General features: G+C 41.0%; 2 protein-coding genes across 10 annotated transcripts in view; one reads left to right on the top strand and one right to left on the bottom strand.

Annotated features, from left to right (window-relative positions):
• Positions 1-22192, top strand: part of tfdp1a (transcription factor Dp-1, a) — a 26597-nt gene extending 4405 nt beyond the window's left edge. For 3 of the 9 annotated variants that reach the window (XR_011980030.1, XR_011980033.1, XR_011980032.1), the window contains exons 4-14: positions 34-137; positions 341-462; positions 622-787; positions 1902-2048; positions 2792-2860; positions 2961-3112; positions 3400-3566; positions 4736-4814; positions 6454-7646; positions 8580-8744; positions 9109-12593. Coding sequence is in view for 1 of the 9 variants with exons in the window: in XM_072686164.1 (XP_072542265.1) it covers positions 34-137; positions 341-462; positions 622-787; positions 1902-2048; positions 2792-2860; positions 2961-3112; positions 3400-3566; positions 4736-4814; positions 6454-6592 (1145 nt within the window). In the remaining 8 variants the exon portion in view is untranslated. Of the gene's footprint in view, positions 1-33; positions 138-340; positions 463-621; positions 788-1901; positions 2049-2791; positions 2861-2960; positions 3113-3399; positions 3567-4735; positions 4815-6453; positions 7833-8579; positions 8745-9108; positions 12594-20917 lie in introns of those variants that run through there. The other 6 variants (XR_011980034.1, XR_011980035.1, XR_011980031.1 and 3 more) reach the window with 6 other exon arrangements.
• Positions 8571-11424, bottom strand: mettl21cb (methyltransferase 21C, AARS1 lysine b). The gene is made up of 4 exons (XM_072686169.1): positions 11207-11424; positions 11001-11118; positions 9758-10029; positions 8571-8690 (listed from the first exon to the last, which is right to left on the bottom strand). Exons 1-4 carry the CDS (start codon positions 11348-11350, stop codon positions 8571-8573), a joined length of 654 nt encoding a protein of 217 aa, XP_072542270.1. The 5' UTR covers positions 11351-11424.

Raw genomic sequence — 22192 nt, 5'->3', positions numbered from 1 at the left:
CCCTACATATTTTAACTGAATTGTACCCTTTAGGAGTTTTGTCTTTAGTGACGGTACATCCACAGTCAGTTGGAGTGGGAAAACAACTGTTGCCAAAAACGCTGGGTCCTTCCAATGTCAACATTGCACCACAGATGGTAAGTACATAACAGGGCAATGGTCTCAAATCAACACAACTGAATAATACTGGTATTTGGAGAGAGGATAAATCAGGATTACTTCTTTTCAGAATGGAGTGCTGTTTTCTATCATGAGAATAAAACCATTGATTCCTGCAAATGAACATTTCCTGTCTGCATTTTTCAGTTGTGTCTGTGTCTGACTCTTGTATTCTGTACAGGTCATTGGTACGCCTCAGAGGCCGAGTGGCTCCAACGTGCTCCTTATGAACAGCCCCCACACGCCCAGTTCTCAGTTTATCACTCAGAGCCAGCCCCCTGATGCCTCCCCATGGTCCTCAGGGTGAGCCAACACTGAAGCTTACACACACACACACACACACATACATACAAGTTTATCAGGCTGTAATTTAGTTTGACAGCGTTGAGGTCGAAGAGATCCCTCTCTGTCTGGTTTAATGATTGGTCTTTCCTAGCTGATGTGTTAATACTCTGTCCACAGGAAGAGGAGTAAGAAAGGGGATAAGAATGGGAAAGGTCTGAGGCATTTCTCTATGAAGGTTTGTGAGAAGGTACAAAGGAAGGGTGTCACCACATACAACGAAGTAGCAGATGAACTAGTGGCTGAATTCAGCTCTGGTGACAATCACATCTCCCCAAATGAAGCGGTTAGTGTGTGTGTGTGTTTGTTTATTTACTCATTCATTCATTCGAGTCATTTCACTGCTATATTGTCTTTCAAACCATTGAACAGCCTTATGCTGTATTTTATTCTCAGATTATCTGATCATTCTTTAGGAAACAATCCAGAAATCACTGTAGAACGTATAGTGTAGTGTAACACCACAGCCCTGTAGACATTCTCTCTCCCAGCCTGGGCTGGATACCACTCTGTACCAGTATTTGGTCCTTGGGTCCTTATTCACCTACCTCTGAAACATGATTCAGTTGAGTCTCTCTGGATAAGAGGTTTACAAGTAGTTTATAATTCTAGCATAATGCCATTATAATGTAATTATAGTTGTATTAATGTAATTAATTATTACATTATAACTAATATTATAGGGATGTCCCAATCCACATTTATATAAAATGTTCTAGTTTAAGCACCTTATGTAAAGTATTGGCCAATTTCGAGCTGATCTTCATGTCACAAATGCTATAAAATGTAGGCAAGGGTTAGGGGTTTTATACCTCTCTAGCCCACACCTAACATTAGGCATGGTGCCAGTAGGCTCATGTCTATCTGCTCCAGGGAGTTCTATTCTATTGGCAATACTTCTCTACAGGGACCAGACAAGCTGTGCCACCAATGCTGTGGCATCCTAAAATAGCTGAAAGCACCCCTTAAAAGGGGTGTCCTCAACAATTTGGTGTGGTGAAATCTAGTGAGTGTGAGTATAATGGTGCACACTTTGAACTATTGTGCCGTTTTCATGTTCCACTGTAAAGTAGTTCCACACTGCAGACTTTACAACGTCATGATTTTTTTTTTTTTTCTTCTATCTTCTGAGGAAGCTACTCTCTGCTGTGGGCTGTGCTTAATGTCTGTTAATAGTGCCTGGAGGACACCAGAGGGCACTCTGCTAAAATAGTAAAAACATGTCTGAACTAGATCAGGCTTAAAATAGACAATACTCAAAATTGTATGCCTACAATATTATTATGTTATAATGTGACGTTGTGTTTGTGGATGTTACTGTGGTATTGAGTCTTGTCTTGTCAGTGAGGGAAAATATATATTATATTTGAAGTGTGCTCCCTTTCTTCGGTTTTCTCCAGCATGTGTATGATCAGAAGAACATCCGGCGGCGTGTGTATGATGCCCTGAATGTACTGATGGCCATGAACATAATCTCAAAGGAGAAGAAAGAGATCAAGTGGATTGGGCTCCCCACCAACTCGGCCCAGGAGTGTCAGAACCTGGAGGTGGGTTTGGGTTTTCTTTTAGGTCTGAGCTCAGCATTTGTTTCAGTAATCGTCTGAGACCTACCCAATTCATACCTGTTTTAGGGCTTTAAAGGACCTTTATACTGGGAAACTTTAAGAGAGAAAGCTCTTCCCCCTGCATTGCTTTTCTTATTCACTGAACTTACAATAGGCCGGCAAACAAAGTGTCTGTGATGGGGTTGTAGGTTTTAATGAGTTTGCAAAGATTCTGCGGGACCAAACCATTGAAAGTTTTCTGCGTCAGTAGGAGTGTTTTATAACCAATGCGGAATTTAACAAGTAACCAGTGTAGGGCAATGGGGATAGTGCTAATGTGGTCAAATGCTCTATTTCTGGTGAAAACTTTAGCTGCTGCTTCCGAACCAGTTGGAGCTTGGTTATGAATTCATGCACTATTTGTGAGCATTTGTTGTTCCTCCCAAGGTTTCTTTCTTCAGCTCCAAGAGAGTTTTTCCTTGTCGTTGTTGCCAGTGGCTTGCTCAGTGGGGGTCTTGGGTTTTCATGTCTTCTTATGTTATTGATTTCTTGTCTTTTTACTGATTGCTGATTCTCTAAAGCTGCTTTGTGACCTACATTTCTACGCATACATTTGATTTGATGCACTAGCTGCTCAGCATCTTTTGGAGAAAGTACATTTAACAGTTTTGCAATATTTTTGTCAATGGAAGATGACAATTTTGAATATGTTGCTTTTGTGAGTGCTGCAATTTTTTGTCCTCTAGGTGGAGAGACAAAGACGTTTGGAGAGAATCAAGCAAAAACAGTCACAGCTCCAAGAACTCATTTTACAGGTAGCAAATTGAGGGTGTGCATGTTTGCTTTGAAAAGTGTGGACTATTCCTGTCTGTGATTGAATGTTAATGTGTTGTGTATTGTAATGTCTGTGTGCAGCAAATTGCCTTCAAGAACCTTGTGCAGCGTAACCGTCAGACAGAGCAGCAAACAAACAGGCCGCCAGCAGACAATTCAGTCATTCACCTGCCTTTTATCATCATAAACACCAGCAAGAAAACGGTCATCGACTGCAGCATCTCCAATGACAAGTAAAAACGCTCTTCTGTTAGTGTGTCTAGATGTATTTTCCTTCATGAGCTATGGTTCTGTAGAATGTACATATGGACTTAGCACTAAGTGACCATAAAGTGAGGTGTTTGTGATTACTGACTGTTATTACTTGAGCATGTATCTTAATTTACCTTGAGTTCCCTATATGATACTCTGGGGGTTCCTGTCTCAGTGGTGAAAGGATATGTTGCTGTTTGTTTGTTTGTTTGTTGTTTACACCTTCATTCTCACCCTCATTCTTCTCCTCTCCTGTGTTGTTGTGCAGGTTTGAGTACCTTTTTAACTTCGACAGTATGTTTGAGATCCACGATGACATCGAAGTATTGAAGCGCATGGGCATGGCGTGTGGGTTGGAGGTGGGCAAGTGCTCTGCAGAAGACCTAAAAGTTGCCAGGAGCCTGGTGCCCAAAGCACTGGAACCATATGTCACAGGTCAGACAATGTTTGTTTATTGTTTAAGACGAGGGGAGGAAAAACAGCTGGATTGCTCCCTGCTGGCATGGATATGTACAGTAGCATTCAAAGATTTGGGCACCTCTGGCCAACATTTCTAAATGGCTAAAGTAAAAGTGACCTGATGTCCAAATAGCATTAAGTTAAAGCTGACACATTTATTTTCATGTTTTAAGCAAGATTACTTTATTTCCAGGTTTTATAGTTTCAAAATAATAAAAAAGTGAAATGGCTTGAAGCAAAAGTTTGATTACCACCCTAAGTCCTTACTTACTACCACCCCCCTCTTGGTCCACTCCCCTTGTTAATACTATACTAATTCCAGTTCTTTGCAATTCTTGGATCATCTTTCTCTAGTGAGGTGTGCTATTTGTTTAATCTAATAATGTTTACCTGAGGGGACATAGCCTGGGGCTCTGGATGTAGTCCAATGTGAATTTTCAGGTGAATTTAGGATTATCATGCTTTAGAAACCACCCTCTGACTGCAACAGTTCTTAACAGTTGAAGAAATCTTTTCTCATTGCGCCTGCATCTATTTCTATTTTCGTCGTCATCGCTTCATTGGATCTTGTTTCCAGAATGCATCAGGCTTGTTTAGATTCCTTTGAAAAAATCTGACACTGAATATTGTAGTAATTTCTTCTGATGCCACTACACTGTCTGCTAAATCTTCCTGAAGGTCTTCTGCAGTCAAACGGGTTTTAGAAAAGCCTTCTAGAAATGCTTTGAGTCATTTTCTAAATGTTCTCCAAGTCCAGGCCTTAACTTGACATTCACTGTTCTTCTTAATAAACTAAGGAAACAGCTACCAGAAAACAGGATATCCCTGGAGTGTTTATAATAATCTTAATTTTAATCACATAGCCTTTCCTAATGATAATTTTGAGGAAGCCATAGCCCTGATGAGCCCATTTAATGTCTGAGATCCTGGAAAATGGTATCTACTAGTAGATTAGTAGTAGAGTTTAAATCTTTGAGTGCCCAAATGTTTGCATGGTGTTCTATTCCCTTTTTCAGTCTAAAACACACAAAACAAACAATACATTAATTTTGCTTAAAATATATTTAAAATGCTTTAATGTCTTTTGTCATGGTAGCTTGCATTTGAAATACCATACCATAACCTGCTTTTGATTTGCATTGCAGAGATGGCCCAGGGTCCGATCAGTAATGTCTACATGATGGGGGCATCATCCGCTAATGGGGGTCGCTATCATGTCGGCAGGTAAGTCTGATGTTCTGTGTATTGTAGAGTTGAGGATCAACAGAATTGGGAGAGAAGCTGGACATATGTGTTGCATCTAGAAACATTTGCTACATCTCCCCCTAATTTCTCTTACTTTTTCATTCCTAACCACAGATGAGTGTGTAGGAATTGAGGGGAGTAGGGGAGCTGGGGGAATTCAGCTAACAAGCAGTGGTTGGGAAATTGGATGGTTGACCCTACAGTGGCATTACATTTGACCTTAATTATTAACTGGTAATTGATAACTGAACTCGAATCACATGCAGTAGAAGGTGGCTTAAGGCTGTGTATGATGTTTGGGATCATTCAAAATGAGCTTTACATTGTAGGGTGTGTTTTACCCTTCAGCACTGAAGGAAAGGGCTCTGGGTGTTGATTTTGTGTTATTGATCACTATTCTTCGTGACTGTCTTAAGTGGGTGGGGTTTGGGGAGGGGGGGGGGCATTAGTTTGATCAATTTCAGCAAAAGCCTGATATAGGCATAATATAGTAGTAGAGTATAAGTATAGTAGAGTATGTCCTGCATGTTTTGTTAAACCTGTACAACTTAAGCAGAGATTTTCAGTCAATATTTCAAGTGAAAATGAAAATGCAGCCGTTTCTTAATCTCCTCCCGCTGCATAGTCAGTTGCAGTGTCGGCACCAAGCTAATATTAATGTTTATTCACTTTAGAGTCTGTAAAGTCCTTAAGGTATTGTGCCACCCAACCATTGAGAGATTTATACATCAGTTAATGGTTTTTATAATTGATGCAGAATTAAGAGTAATAAAATCATATTTTCTGGTTCTGATGGACACACTAGCTGCTGCATTCTGAACTAGTTGAAACTTGATTATTGATTTACGTATGCATCCAGCCAGAAGGGCGTTACAGTTGCCTGGCTTGGGGTTATATATGTGTACTAGCGTATCTCTGCGTCTTTTAGAGAAGGAATGCTATTTGGCAATATTGCATAGGTACAGGAAGACAAATTTGATGTTGATGGAGTGTATGGGGGTGTGTATATGTATAGGGTTAAATGACAGGACTTATTAATGGCGATAGGTGCATTTGTGACGCCAAATGGTCCCTCTGTAATGCTGGTGCAGAGTTACTTGTGTTGTGAATGCTAAAAGGCGGTGCCTAATGTAGAAGTCCCTACTGAGTCGTACAATATATGAATATGTTTATAATAATTGTATACGCCTGTGCTTGTTACTGTTAATGAACATAGCCAAATGTTAGCAGTCACACTATTTTGTTCTCTAGTCTGCTCTGTCAGAGGCAAGCCGCAACTCTATGAGCAGACAGCGACATTGTTAGTGTAAGAAAAGAGTGCAGTGTGCGTAATAATGAACAGTGCATCAAAATGGCGCCTCCTTCACGTGGCCTATAGCAGATGAACACGTGTTCCGTTGTGGGAACGTTTTGACTGTAAAGTGAACAAGGCGGTATGTTGACCGTGAAAATGGAAGGTGGAAATACAACGTAAAAGCTCATCTAAACCCTCCATCCTGGATGCAAAAAGACACAGTTGAAGAGGGACCTTCCTGACATTTGGCTATTCCAGATGTTTTTTGCTTGACCGTGTTTTAAATGTTAATATCTGTACATGTTTCTCCTCCTCTGTGTCCAGTGACAGCGGGGCAGACGGTACGATGGCCTCCAGCTCCAACGACTCGCACTACAGTGGTTCTCGGGTGGAAACCCCAGTCTCTTATATGGGGGATGACGACGACGACGAGGAATACGATGAGAACGACGACGACGACTAACTCTCGCATCCTCTTCGTTGTCTGCAATTCTTCCAGCGGCGGTCTTCAAGGGATATATCAGTCACGCAAGCCCTTTCTCTCCCCTTCTTCTAGCACACCTTCTAGTTTCTTTCTCTTTTTATCTCTGATACGGGCATTGAAGAGCATGGACTTTAAAGGGGTGAGTTGTTTTCATCCTGCTCTTTCTGCTGTATGGCTTTTCCTGTTAACTCACGACACTGCGTTTGGTGCTAGCGCAGATCTTTTGATCCTGCGGGGTCTAGTGTTCACCAGAAGGACTTTTAAGGGGAGTCACTTTGAAGTAGCAGCGCTCTGCCATACGGCCTCCGCTCGGATTAGCACAACTCATTGGAAACCCTGTCCCTCTCGTCCAGCCCTCCACCTGCTGCTGGAGAATGTGTAGTTTGAGCTCTGTGTGAAATAGTTAGGCTCATTTTTGATTTGTATTTTTATTTCCTGGAAAAGTGCTGGCTCCATTCACATTCTGAGGATTCAAGATGGCTGCCTCCTTGACTCCAAGAATCTGCACAGCCAGCTGCCATTTTGCCCCGTTGGGGCAGGTCTTTGGATCTACGGACACTTTTTTCGTATGATTGGGTGCAATTAATGGCTTTTTTTGTAGATTTTCTCCCTGTGTGTATGTGTGTGCGTGCGTGCGTGCGTGTGTGTGTGTGTGTGTTTGGCTTCCTGTTATTCTGTGGGCAGCTGTTTTAGGGAGTTCTTTTGAACAGCCACTTTTTGTTTTCTCTCTCGTTTGAGCTTTAGAGGTGAACGTCTTCTGTTGTTCCCTCTTTGCGTTTTACAACTGACTGGCATCAGGAATCTGAGAAACTTTATTACCCGCTGAAATTTATAGGAAATCGAGGTACTTTGTTTGCGTAACGTATCTGAACCTCTGAAAATTAGTTTGTAGAATCCTCCTCTCCAGGTCAGTAACACTACGGAGTATGTATGATTATTCATGTGTATCCCAGTGTGGGATACAGGTCTGTTCGGGCTCCCCTTGAAAATCTTCAAAAAGAAAAAAAGAAACTGTTGTACTGACTCCACAAAGGTAACTTTTTTTCTGTAACCTAATAATATAAGTTTGGAAATTAAAATATAATGTTTTAAAAAAAATCTCAATGTGTTTATTTGTGGCATTTTATGTAATAGTACTAATTACAATAAACCTTTTATACAGATTTATTTATTTATTTATTTACTGAGTGTTTCTGGATTCTGGTACCTGTAAAAGTGAGTGTGAGGTTTCTGAAAGGCTCCCTGCTCACAAAAGGCTGTTGCCAAAGATGTGAATACTCTGCATTCATCATGGTGTGGTTTTCCTCAATGTAGTTTGTTGGCAGCACAGAAATCTAAAATGCCACAGTGTTGAAAGGAGAGTGTCATCAGGATGGTTTAAGCATTATAAAGAGGCCCATGTTCCGTCATGCTGTAAACTCCTACAAATGATGTTTTTCTCATGAAGATACCTCTCATTGGTTGTTCTGCTGTATATCCTAAAGCTTACCCAGGTCCATCATATTGTCCTCTTTTAACCTGATCTTAGCATGCATGGCCAGCAGGTGGCAGTAGGAGTCTGAGAGTCAACCTTGACAGAAGCAGAGTTGTTGGTTCTTCATAGTTTTAATATTTTCAGACATAGCAGATAATAAAAAAAATATTTATTGGCATTTGAATCATTAGAGGCATAAACAGATGTGAATATAATGTTTACTATCCCACAGCATTGCTTATCATACAGCGTAAACGTGTGACACCAGGCATTAAGAATCTCTTGTTTGGAGGGTATACTTTATGTACCAATGTCAGGAATGTCATAATCCAGAGCTGAAGGACATTTCCTAACGGTGACACCACACACACTTTTCTATTTTCTGTATCTACTTCCAGCCCACTGTAGTGAGGAGGCGTTCTGTCTGATCTTGAACGTGATCATGTGTTTCTGGTTCTTGCTCTTGGTATCTTCTCTTCTGTCTCACTCTAGGGCCGTGGCCCGGTAGATTCTCACCTCCTCCTCTGGGATCTCTGCTAGCAGTGTGCAGTTGAAGGTTGCCTTGAAGTTGTCAATGAAATGCAGATCGGACTGGAAACGGATCTAACAGAAATCAGACCAAGGCGACCAATCAGTGAACTTGCCAACAAAGCACAGGTAGGCTGATGTGATCAACAAAGCGTTAAACCCAGAGAGATGTAGCTCAGTAATGGATTTCTGGCCTAGTTTACTTTCATGGAGATGGTATATACAGTACTGTGCAACAGTTGGAGACCAACCTTTCTTTATGCCGTTTCCAGTCAAAATGGCCATTAAGTACAAGTTATTTCTTTTTAGGAGATATTTTTGATGACTGTAGATATAAGAAGTGAAAAAACACTTAAATGAAAAACTGCAATACAAAAATGATAAAAAGATGGCAAAGGGGGGCTCTGAACAATTGTGCAAAGCCTGTGAGGGCAACAACATTTTCATATTTGAGAGAGTGAGAAGCAAAAATCAAGGTCCATTGTCGTTTCAGGTCTGCAAAACAAAGCCACAAGCGCATCCTTCTGCTTTGAGATGCCAACCTGATGCTGTGTGTCTCAAAGGATCTGGGGCTGACGATAAAGGACATTTTGCGAGTTAAACTGCTAAAGCTGTTGCTATTTTCAGTCCGGACCACAGCATCTTTGGATGGGTTTGAAATTACTTGGGTGGTCAGAAGCTGAAAAATGTCAAAGACTTTTGGAGCTTTGGAGGTGTGCAAACATCTGTGTGGATTTCTGCAAAATCAGAAAGCATGTCTCTCTAACAGAAAGGAAGCTGGAAAAGGAAGCTCTGCATGGGCACACAAAACTTTACATAAAGGTGGTTTGACTGGAAATTAGGAATGGTGATTTGCATATATGTTACACCAGCTGGAAGATAACTGGCTTACATGGTAATAGCTTACCTAAAAAAAAAATACTAATAGTTCTAATAATTAACAAAATGTAAACTGGGCCAGTTAGCGTTAAGCAGCATTGTGCAGCCAGTCCCCGTTTGCCTAGCCTTGGGTTATTCATCTGGTATTTGTGTGCTTGAACGATTCATGTAAGTTAGAAGTTGGCTAGAGGAGGTGAGCATGATTTTCTTTTTCTAACTGGAGCTCCCCACCCACTTTTTTCCCCCCAGCCTCCATGTCTGACCTTGTTGGCCCAGAGCAGGGTCGTGCCAGGCCTGCAGAAGTGCTTCATGGTGACAAGCAGCTCGTCCAGGCAGTCATGGTGGTACACGACATCTGCACAGAGGATGTAGTCGTAGTTGTAGATGGAGCTGGGGAAGTTTTGGGCAAGTGCGTCCCCCCAGGTCAGCTGGGCCACCTGCGGTGTGTACCTGCAGCGGCCTCGTGTGTTGCGTGAGAGGTTAAAGCTCAGGTTGTCCAGGATGTCTGGCAGATCTGTGGCGGTAACCCACGCCCCTAAAAGCAATGCAACATTGAGAAGCTCAAACAAGCAACTATTCCTCACTTAGAGGGTTCTTAATCTCTCTGAGCAGGATGCTCTATATGTTTTCAGTATATTCTGTATTTGCCATATCTGACCATCTCCCCGTATCTACATAAGACTAGAAAACCTCTTAAATCAAAATACATTTATATAATCGGAATTAGTGGACAAGTGATGCAGCGTTTCAGGCCCCTCCTCCTTTTGGGGTTTTTGTTTTAATCACAAATGTTTGTAATGTTGGGATGGGGGAGTTCTGCTGCAAGCAAAGATTTATGAGGGAGAATCACTTCACTTTTCCAAGCAGCACAACAGAATATTATGTCTGCTCTCAGATCCAGAATTAAATTTTTATGGGCCAGTCAGAGATAAGGTAATGTAAATTTTTTTTTAGTAAGTTCTTCTCTCTGTTAGTTGGTGAGTGCACCTGAATACACTACAATTTTCAAGATAAAATCTTGAAAGTTCACTTTTTCTTTCCGCACCTGTACCAGTTATGTCAGTCTATTGTCATGAAAAACTATGGATGCGTCCCAACTGCATATTAATTAGTAATACTAACTAGTTTTGAGCGTGGAGTATGTAATAAATGTGTCAAAATGGAGTATACTCAAATTTCTACGATGTACACTTAGATCTGGTCAATTTCTAAGTGTGGTTATGATGCAATGCACTATCTACTTATGTCTGGGGGTGGGGGAATAATCAGCAAAAAAGACGGATAATGATAAGTGAATGCTGTATGTTGGCATAGCATCGCTTCCTGTTAGTACATTACTATTTTTGTGTACTAACCTGCCAAATCTGCATAATTAAGATTAGTATGTACTCTATACTTAATAGTGTTAGTGTGTAGATTGCAGTTGGGACGCAGCCTATGCACTACAGATATGGTAAATAGTGGTTATGTATCAAAACACTGAAGTATTCCTTTAAGCCGCCTTACCCATTAAACTGGCCACAATAGACACCAACCCTGTTCCTGCTCCAATCTCCAGCACTGCCTTATCCAGCAGATTGAATTCCTCACGGTTCTTCTCTATGTAGTTGCAGAGAGCCACCGCCTGAACACATTGTAATTGATGTTCGTCATCTTAATGAGAACCAAACCTGTTTCAGTCATTTCAGTCATCTGCACGCGTCACTTCTCACCCCGGGCCAGATGAGAGCACCATATGTGTCCATTGATTCCCGGATGCTGATCTCATGCCCTGCAAAGCAGAACGTTTCCAGTCCTAATGAGTAGAATACGCTCGGCTCCCAAGCTTTTCTCCTCTCCATCGCCTCTCCGGCCATTGCTTTACTATCCAGTTCCTCTGTGGCGCAACAGAACACAGTGTGTTAGATTGCAGCCCTCTGTGTTTATGGTGAGTGAGCTCTAACAGATGCACACAAATAATCATACACATCTCGACACACTTATTACAGTAATGTAATGTAGCTAATACTTGCCCTCCTCTTTGACGTTTGGCTTAGGTTTGATGTGATCTGGATGCTTAATGGCTCTGTTCTTCAGTGCGCTTGCGAGACTTCGTTGTCCACTTCTTTCCATTGTTGCGCCCAATTCTAAAGTAACCACTGTAGCCTTTTAAAACATACCTTGTATTTTATGATCAGTCAGTATTATACTACTTTTGGTTTTCTGTAAACCTTTGTGTCTCACTGTATGGACAAAGTATTGGGATACTTGCTTATTCTTTCTGATTATTATTTATTTTATTTTTTTTCCTTGGGGTAACTGTCTGTACTGCTAGATTTTGGTGCATAGCTTTGAGGATTTAATTGCATTCAGCAAGAATGTACCACCCTACCTCAGCCCTGGAGAAAGAAAACAGTTCCACTGGTCCACAGCTCAATGCTGGGGGGCTTTGTACCCCTCTGGTCCATACCCGGCATTAGGCATGGTGCCAGTAGGTGCATGTTTAACTATTGGCAATACTCTACGGGGGCTAGACAAGCTGTGTGTCTATGTATGTGTGTGTGCGCGTGTGTTTTGTGTCAGCAGTGGTTCCAGCATAAAGTAGCTGAATGCATTAATTACAAGGGGTGTTTGCAAACATTTGGACATCTAGTGTCTGTTCAAGAATAACTAAAAATGCAAATATTTTTTGGAAATGTTGCAACATAATTAAATAATAAATTCACTAATTATGAATGATAACTTGGCCAGAGTTGTTTACAGTGGTGGTGATGGGAACCACACATCGGAAGTGCTCCTACATCAATATTTGACTGCTACACTGATGCCTCAGACAAGCTGATGGCCTGAAACGCATGTATGTTTATAAAATAATTAAAGCCACCTTTCAAAAATACTGAAGCCACAATTCAAAATGCAAATCCCTCACCTGCACTAAGAATCAGAATCAAATAGTCCTGGACTGATGTTCTATGTACTTATAACACCAGGATGTCCTCAAGGAAAGTCATTGAAAGGGTAAGGAATGGAGAAAGGTAGCTGTGGAAAAGGTTGAATACCGTAGTACTGCTTTATATAAGCCGTTAAGGAAGAATCTGCTCCTGATCCAAAACATACAAGCTCATTGGTCAAACATGGTGGAGGTAGTGTCATGGTTTGGGCTTGCATGGCTGCTTTTTTTTTGTCAAAAGTCTACATAGATTCTGTTTGCCAATTTAGAAAAAAAAAGGACCCCCCCCCCCCTAACAGGCAGTCTAATACAAAACATGCCCACAACACAACAAAGGGACCTTATTTGAGTGGAGAAAAAAGTGGAACGTTTGGCCAGACTGAGCATGCATTGCACATCCTTACAAGAAGACTAAATGGAGACCCTCCCAAAACCAAAATACTGAAATAATCTGCAGCAAAAGCCTGGGCAAGAACGAAACCGTCTGATATTGTCTAGATGTTAAAGTTAGTAAAAACAGATTAATTATCCCAGCTGTTTCAGTACTTCTGCAAGAGATTTGAGGCCCACTGGTCATTTTGCACAATAAATGAAATTCAGTTGTTTACAAACAGTGGAAACAACTACTTGTTGCTTTTGCACTGATGGAGTTGCGACCCTTGGCTCCTCTCTCCACCATTGTAAAGAAATCAGTATGTTTCTCTCAGTCTAGGTTTATCTACTGTAGACTATGTCTCATAAAACCACTCCAGATAACTTTTGTTTGCCTTTTAACTTTGACTAAAATATGCATAAATGTTGAAATTCAGTACAATCCCCCTTTAAGAAAACTCTACTCAGAATTATGCAGCGTCCAATAACTTCACTAACTCGAGTTCAACACACTCCCACTGACCTGTTCAAAGAATTGCTCTCCTTCCTCGTCTTCTCAGTTGTTGGCATCATGTGGGCATCCCAGAGTTTATAAAGCAGCACTTTCCCCTCTTCACCCACCCATGAAATCACTGCGCTATATTTAATAGAGTTTGTATATGAAAGCTAGAGAAGAGGGGAGCATGTAGCAGCTTAAAGCCACAGTGGTGTGGCTAAATAGGTGGGCAGATCCCTCTGAGCATAGCTATGTTTGGTGGGATTGAGCAGTAAAGATGTGCATTGTGTTCACAGTGGCCTGAGCTGCCGTTAAATGAGGATCGTTTTACTGTACATGCCTCTATCCGTGCACATATGGTGGGCTCATAATCTGTGTTTGTCCAGGAACAATCAGTAGCCTGCTCTTTGCTTGGTTATTTTCAGGCACGCACAGAGCCTGTGTTGAAACCAGGCTTCCATGACTACATATCCCTTTACCCCCATGCAGATAGAGGCCCACTAGACCAGTCCCCCACATAGTGCCAGCTGAACTTATGACTACTTTGGAACAGTCGCCCGGGTCCAGTATCCCCTCTAGACACAGATGGGGAAATTAAAGCTCAGAAGATTCTCCGAGTCACTCTGGATGTTTGGACACCACTACTGGGTAGAGTGACCTAACCCTTAGTTTTAATCACCTGGGTGGTGTTGGGCTGCAGGAATAACCCAAGACTGAACTAATGACCTGGCAAGCTCGAAGATGCCTTAGGCTCTAGCTATTCTATGTCTGTAAATAGGGCTAAAAATGCTGTTTGATTTCTTTGATTATTTCCTCCTTTTCTTTTTTTAAGCTACATCACGTCTCGGATGTTTCCACGACCAGCCACGCCTTGGTCCCGCAGTCCCTCTGCATCAAGGCTCGGATGTTTCCACTGTAGTACTTCATGTTTCCCCATTTCTAAGGTTAACAGGCTGGCAATGGCTCTACATTGTGGCTTGGTGCCACTTTACGTATTGGTCTGTTTGTGGTGCCAAAACATTGACTGCACAGGCTGCACAGACTCATGTACACCATGTATTGTGACACATACCTCCTGTAATCATGGTTAAATATTTTATGATCTGGCATCAGTGTGGCCCTTTAGTCAGTTCTACCCAGATGGGTTAGGTTTAATTTCCCCTCGAACATAAATGAGTCCCACACCATCTTACTGGTTTGTGGTTGCTGGGCCTCCGTTGACAAGTGCTTACCACTGTTAATCGGAAGCACCTGTAAGCCTTGCCATTTCAGATATGCACCCGTTCAGTCATCTGGCCATAATGATTTGACCCAGGTTTTCACGCCTGCTCATCTTTCCCCCTATCCAACACGTCAACCCAGACCCTGCTGTTACTAGCTGATCGTTATGTGCTTCATCATTAGTGTATAATCAGCTTTTCATTTTAAGCCTCTCTATATAAAAATAATTGGTTTGATATCAAGTTTTATCAGGGTAAGCCATTTTTTAAGTATAACCCCATTTCCCAGAAAGATGATACTAAACTAACTATAAACTATGCTAAAGTAACTAAAAATGTAATGTTATGATGTGTCAATCATATAAACCCATATTTTCTGTTTTTTTTTATTGAATTATATTGTTTTTTTAATATAAATTTTATTATAAAAAGATATACTAATTTGAAATTTGATGTGGGTAACATGCTTCATAAATGTTGGAACAAGGGTAAGAATAGACTGGGAAAAGTTGTGTATGGCTAAATAAGCTAAGGAACATTTTACAACTAATTAGGTTCACTGGCAGCAGGTCAGTAACATAAGGAGAGGGACCAAACACCTTATCAACTTATCAAGAGTTCGAAAACCAGCATCTGTGATGGTCTGGGAGTACATTAGTGCACATGGTATGGGTAACTTGGATATCTGGAAAGACACCACAGAATATACAGGTTATATTTACAGGTTGTGGACAGTGGCTTTTTATAGCAACATGGATCCATAACTAGGTGTTTGGGTGGTAAACTAGCCCACATACAGTCCAGACCTGTCACCCATTGAAAACACTACAGTGGAGACTGTGAATGGCTAAGCAGCTGCAATCCAAGTAAGAACTGGAAATCTAGAGCAATTGGTGTCCTCAGTTCCCAAACATTTACATTAGAATGTGTTATTAGAAGAAGAGGTAATGCAACACTGTGGTATACATGGCCCTGTCCTAACTACTCTTTTAAAAGAGTTCTAAAGAGAATTGAGGTGCATAGAACTGAATAAAAACATACTACAACAATGGAAAGAGTGTTTATTGATTCACTCTTGCAGTCTGGATGACATCAATTGACATAATTTGGAGTTTGACTGTAAAACATAGCTCTCTTGGCAAATATCCATGTGCACCATGTGCTTTTCTTTACTACAGTTGGGTGGTGTTTATACACCTATATGGACAAAAGTATTGGGAAACGTGCACATCAAACCATAGGCATTATTATGGAGTTTGTCCCCCTTGGCAGTTATAACAGCTTCTACAGATTTTAGTGTGTGTCCATGGGAAGTTCATTCATCCAAAAAGCATTTGCGAGCACTGAGGTTGAGCCTCAGTGGAAAGGGGCCTGGCTTGCAGTCTTCATTCTAGTTTGTCCCAAAGGTATTCGATGGGGTTGAGGTCTGATCTCTTTGTGGGCCAGGCAAGTTCTTCCGCACCATACTTACCCAACCATGCCTTTATGGACTTGACTTTGCTTTACTTTGCACAGTAATGCTGCAGCAGAAAAAAAGGCCTTCCCCAAACTGATTACACCAGGTTGAAAGCATACAGTTGTGCAAAATGTCTCAGTATGCTGAAGCATTAACATTTTACTTCACTGAAACTAAGACCTAGACCAACCCCTGAAAAACAACCCTGTTGCATTATCCCTCCTGCACCTCACTTGACACAATGCATTCGCCGAACCCACTGATGACTCGTTCATCAGTCTGCCATATAGAGAAGCCTGATTCGTCACTCCACGGAACACCCCATTTCCCCATTTCACAACTCCATTCGGTGCTTGACATTGTGTTTGGTGATGGAAACCTATGCCAATGAGCTCCAGGCACAGTTTTATTCACATGTTACTGCCATTCAGAGGCATACAGTGAAATTCAGTGAGCTCTTTAGAACCACCCATTCTTGTATGAATGTATGTTAAAGCAGACTGCTTGGTTCCCCCATCACATGCAATGCTCCAGACACTTGAAGGCCGAGGACCGACACATGCCTCCTCCAACACAGGTGTAACCAGCCATTGTCTTTTTTTTTGAACTGCCACCGATGCATCGTCCCTGGGCAATGAGCTCAGGAAGGAAAGCACGGAGTACCCAGCTCTGATTCTTCAGCTAGCAAATTCCAATGCCAGCCAGCATCACACTGAAGTGATGTGGGGAGAGAACAAAGCCAATTGTGCTCTCTCAGGCAATATTAAATAGGGGTTGAATAATTGTGGCAGTATTGGCCAAATTAAAATGCTAAGATTTCAGATGATGCATTGTCTTTGCTGTATTCAACTGATTAAGATGTAATTTAAAGCATTAAAGGTCTAGTTCTTTTTTGGAAGGTTGAATATTTTTGGTCGCAAATAAATATTTGTCAAATACAAAATTTCTCAGCTTCAACAACTGATATCTTGTCGGGCTTTTCCTGATCTTCACATCCTTGCATTCTGTTGTTATTTACATTTTACACAGCGCTCCAACCGGTGTTGTAGTTATTATTAGATACTGGATACCCTGTAATGAAATGCATTTTAGGAGAAACACTGCAGTGTGTGTGTGTGAGTGAGTAAGTGATGCAATGGTTTAGGTATGGAGCCTCTGTGGTTCATGCCAGTGATATTTGGTTCCTCTGGCTGAAAAGCGGTTTGCTGGAAGCTAGATTGGCTGGGTGCTGACACCTGAATACTGTGGCTCTGTGTCTAACCACATGCCATCATAACTTGCCATGAAGTAGGTCACTATATCGGGGGGGCACTTACCAAATGTTTAAAGCAACCAAATAATCAGTTATCCCTAACCTGCTCCTAACATGTTCCCAACCATTTAACTGAGAAGTCCGTCCAACTTATAAGATGAACAGAACATTTAGCAGTGCATTAAACTGAGCTCTGTGGAAGGTTGTTGTGATGATCCCACAAAGGCAAATGCAGTCAGTCAGGAGAGAATGTTGAGCACATGTTTGAGCTGCTTTAATCTACAGTGGGTTTGTTTTTAGGTGGAGGCTGAGAGCCTCCTCGCTTTCTGCCTCTCTGGCTATAACTGATGGGGTTCAGTGCAGCTCTTGGTTCACATATGATATTTAGCTCTATAGAGGTTCAGATAGGGGCAAAATACCTAATCGCATACACTAGTACAGTGATCACAAGTTGAGCCATGCCTACAGAACTCTCTGAGGAGTGGATTAGCTTCACTGCAGCAGACACTGCAGCAGATATCACATAATCTCCAACCACACAACACCATTAAATGATTCATGGTTGAACCAGAGCCACCTACAGGGCGAGCATAACCCTCCCCATCAACAGCCCACCCTGCACCCCTAAATAGCAGCTCTGCAGCCTCATCCGGATTTCAGCTACTGCAGAAAACCGTCCAGAGACATATGCTTCGCTCCACATTTAACAATGGTTCAAAACATGTCCAGTAAATATTTTTTTTTTTAAATCATGTGATTTCAGTGCCACTCGAGTCAAGTTAAAGAATAATGCCTAATCTTATCCAATAAAAAGACTCTAGTACTCTGTTTGGCTCATTAACTGTTCCCCACTGTGATCTTGATTGGCTAGTTGAAGTTTCAGTTTGGCTAGGGCAAATTTTAGTTCATTTCATCAGATTGGCCTAATTTATTTTTCCTTTGGTGATTTTTTTCCCCCTCCTCTACTTTGATTGGCTGGTTGAATGATCCTTCATACACTGTGGTTGATTAGTTAAATGATCCCTCTTGTATGCTGATTGGCTAGAATAATTCTCCCCTCCAGGACTAGTTTAGTTTTCCCCACCATGATCTTGATTAGCTAGTTAAAGTTTCTGTAATATGATTGGCTTGTGGAATTGTTTGTTTGATTATCGGATTGGCCTAATTTATTTTTTCTTCTGTGATCTGATTGGTTAGCACTTAATTTCCCTCCTGTACTTTAAATAGCTGGTTGAATTATCCCTCATACCTCAAATTGGTAAGTTGAATGTTTCCTCCTGTGATCTGATTGGCTGATTGTTTTTCCTTCCAGTACTATTTTAGTTTCCCCATTGTGATATTGATTGACTAGTTGAAGTTTCTTCTCTGTAATCTGATTGGCTAGTGGAATTGCTCATATGACGGATTGGCCTGATTGTTTTTTTTCTGCTGTGATCTGATTGGTGATCTGATTCAAGACACTCTCTTTTTTCCTTTCTAAACACATTCGAGCAATGTGAGACCACTTTTGGTTCCATAAAGAACCATATTTGGAATAGAAATGTAAGTAGAACCTTTGCATCCAGAGAAAGCTTTTTGGCTCTTTTAAAGGTTCTTCACACTTACACATCTCTATGACAAACATGGTTCTTTATGGAACCAAAAGTGGTTCTTCCATGGCATCACTCAAACAATCATGTGTAGCACCTTTATGTTTTAGAGTCTAGGAGTAGGTTTCATTTCTTTCTCCAGTAATGAATGGTATCTTCTTGTGCAGTGCCCTTTTAGAACAGCATGTGCAAAACTGGCGAGTACCTACAAACCAGAAAACTATTTTATAACTTGAAATACTAGTAGAAATACTACAATTTCAATGAAATAGTGAAATTAAATCAGGCTACAGTCTTTAACTCAGATATTTTTTCTATTTAGGATTTCTCTTTACTGATGATAGTATATATGTAATGCTTAAGTGACCCAATATAAATGTTTATTGGTATGAGTGTTTGATATCAGAGTCATGTGAGCACATATCTCTTTTCCTGGTTCAAAATACCACAGGAAGCTTTCTGCTTTAAATTTGCAGGTTCAAAAGTCATTGTAGGTTTGTGTTTTATGGGCATACAGTATTTCTGCATGCGATCGCACGTGAGTGAAGATGTCTTCAGTTTTAATCATGTGTGTATTTGTGCAAGTGTTCCTGTTCATACTTGTGTGTAAGAGCGAAATAGAGGTTGTTACCATGTGCCAGTTTCTGAGTTAAATAATAGGCTTATCTTTTGGCTCATCCACACTATAAATGTTGAACTGAAGTCCATAAACAGCTGCTGTAATCGAATAAAGAAACTGACTCCAACTCAAGAGACAAAGCATTTATTTGTAATTAGCCTGGTGTTGAAAGTCACCCCTCAGGACACCGAAGGAGCCATGCTCAGATGGATATCAGATTAGTTGTTACATCAGTAGCAGAAACCGTGTACAGAGCCATTCGGATAGATCTAGAACGGTCAGTTCTCTTAGTCTCTGTGAGGCCTGCAATATGTTAATAAGACACTGTTCTGTTATCTAGTAGAAGTAAAAGTGGGCTTTTTCTCCCAGACAGGGGCATCGCATGTTTTCATTAGTCTGTCTGGACTTCTGGTCTGTGTGTGCTTCATGTTTTCTTTGCAGTCTTCAAGTATGTTTGGTTTGTAAACAACTTAAGAGCCATTTATTTCAACTAAATTGGTTTCTATTTGGATTATGGGCTGCCAAATTGATTTACATATCATTTTAATTTTAATTGTTAGTGAATCATGACTGAGAAATACACTTTTTTTTTATGCTGTGATCTGATTAGTGATCTGATTCCAGACACTCTTTCTTTCCTTTCTAAACACATTTGAGCAAAGAACCATGTTCCATGTTTGGAATAGAAATGTAAGTAGAACCTTTGCATCCAGAGAAAGCTTTTTGGCTCTTTTAAAGGTTCTTCACACTTACACATCTCTATGACAAACATGGTTCTTTATGGAGTCAAAAGTGGTTCTTCTATGGCATCACTCAAAAAAATCATGTGTAGCACCTTTTTTTAGTCTAGGAGTAGGTTTCATGTCTTTCTCCAGTTGATGTACATATTATTTTAATATTATTAGTGCATCATGACTGAGAAATACAGTTTTTTTTTCTGCTGTGATCTGATTGGTGATCTGATTGTAATGTTTACCAAATCATTTAAAAAAGGCCTAAGGCTTTTAGCTTTCTTTTTGCTGGAATTGATAGAAGACAGATTGCATTACCAGCAAGATTTAGCTCACTTTTTTAAGATCCTTTGTATTTAAATGTTATATTAAAAACTAATAGCTAATTTCTGATTTGTTAATTTTAGTTATGATGTATGTCTGCACATGTCCTAGAAGATTGACATAAACAAGTGTTAAAACATCATTATGTCCAAGTGTGTGTAATGACAAAGGGGGAAAAAAGAGTGCTGATGAGTGCTGATACTCTAATGGGCCATGAAACAGTATGGCCAATCTGTAGCTTAAAAGATTCTAGTTCATTCTCTCAACACTAACACACACACACACACACATGCACAACTCCCCAGAGTTTCTTAACCTGATCCATTATTCTAGAAACAGAAATGTTGTTTTTTTTTATGGGTAATCATCATGGGAGGCTGCTGGCCTCAGAACAAAGCTGCTCACAGACCAAGCGGCTCTCTCTTTATCCCACAGATGACATCGAGAAACGGGGGGATTCCTGGAATTCCTGAACGGGTGAGCGGACGGAAAGCGGGCAGCTCGGGTGTTGAGAGAGACTAGCACAGAACCAGCGCCTGACTAAAGCCTCTGTGATGCATTGCCTAAAAGCTGCGGTAATCTCCCAGAGGCAACTGACTTCTGCCTCTGTGGAACAACACTGAAAAACCGAGATCAGGAAGATAAAGTGATGTGTCCCATCCCAAGAATAAACTGGAACAGTATTTTACTTCCAAGGACTTGTCCTCTGTCACTATCCTCTAAAGATTCTACCCTGAGGCCATACAGACTTTCCCTAATCATCTCAATGACTTGTACATTACATCCCAACTTTCCAGCTCTCAGCTCTGAAGAGACACCAGACTTAATGCCGTCCCTTGTTGGCGACCACAACACGCTCCTGAAGAACCTCTCTAATTGACTCATCCATGCTCTGCCCACATGTTTTGCATCAGTGGTCTGAGGGGCTGGACAATCGTTACACAACACTGCCAAACATTCTATTACACCTAACAGGAAGTTACTACTCCAATGCTGTTGGTGCTTGCTTACATTTACATTACATTTACAAGGCATTTAGCAGACACTCTTCTCCAGAGTGACTTCTCCAGGTGCTTCACTGTTTACTCAGAAAATACCTTTAGCTACTTTATATAAACTAGGATCCAATCGATCCCTCAAAGCTTAAATACTACTAAACACAAAAGCCAGTATGGAGACCACAGTACACTTCACCCGAGTACTCTTGGAAAAGGTGGATCTTCAGTCTGTGCTTGAAGACAGTGAGCGACTCTGGTGTTCGGACACCCAGGGGGAGTTCGTTAAACCACTTCGGTGCAAAGACTGCCCAAAGCCTGGGCGCTTGTCTTCCGTGGATCTTAAAGGTAAAGAATGGTGGGTCAAGCCGAGCCACACTTGAAGCTCGAAGGGCTCTTGGTGCGGATTGGCTTTTGACCATTGCCGTATAGACTTGTCCTTCCACAACATTCATCAGTGGTGGGTCTCTGACCACAGAACCATTGTTGACGATTTTTTAAGAGCTGTGCAGGTGACAAATGACTGTAAACATCAATCTTTAAGCAACATTTTGCATATATGACAAGAAGTTAAGGACAAGGAGTTAAGCTATTATTAAATATCCTGCATCCCTGACATTGTTTACTCGGGTGCCATTGCTTTTTATTCTGGCTTGTTGTCAATGAGAATATATTTCTTATCTTTGGTTTACAGGTTATTTAAGAAAGAATATTA

This window comes from Salminus brasiliensis, chromosome 8 (assembly GCF_030463535.1).
Source record: "Salminus brasiliensis chromosome 8, fSalBra1.hap2, whole genome shotgun sequence".
Classification (NCBI taxonomy): Eukaryota; Metazoa; Chordata; class Actinopteri; order Characiformes; family Bryconidae; genus Salminus; species Salminus brasiliensis.
Note: the sequence above shows the minus strand (reverse complement) of the source record. Positions and strands in the feature narration are given on the sequence as shown.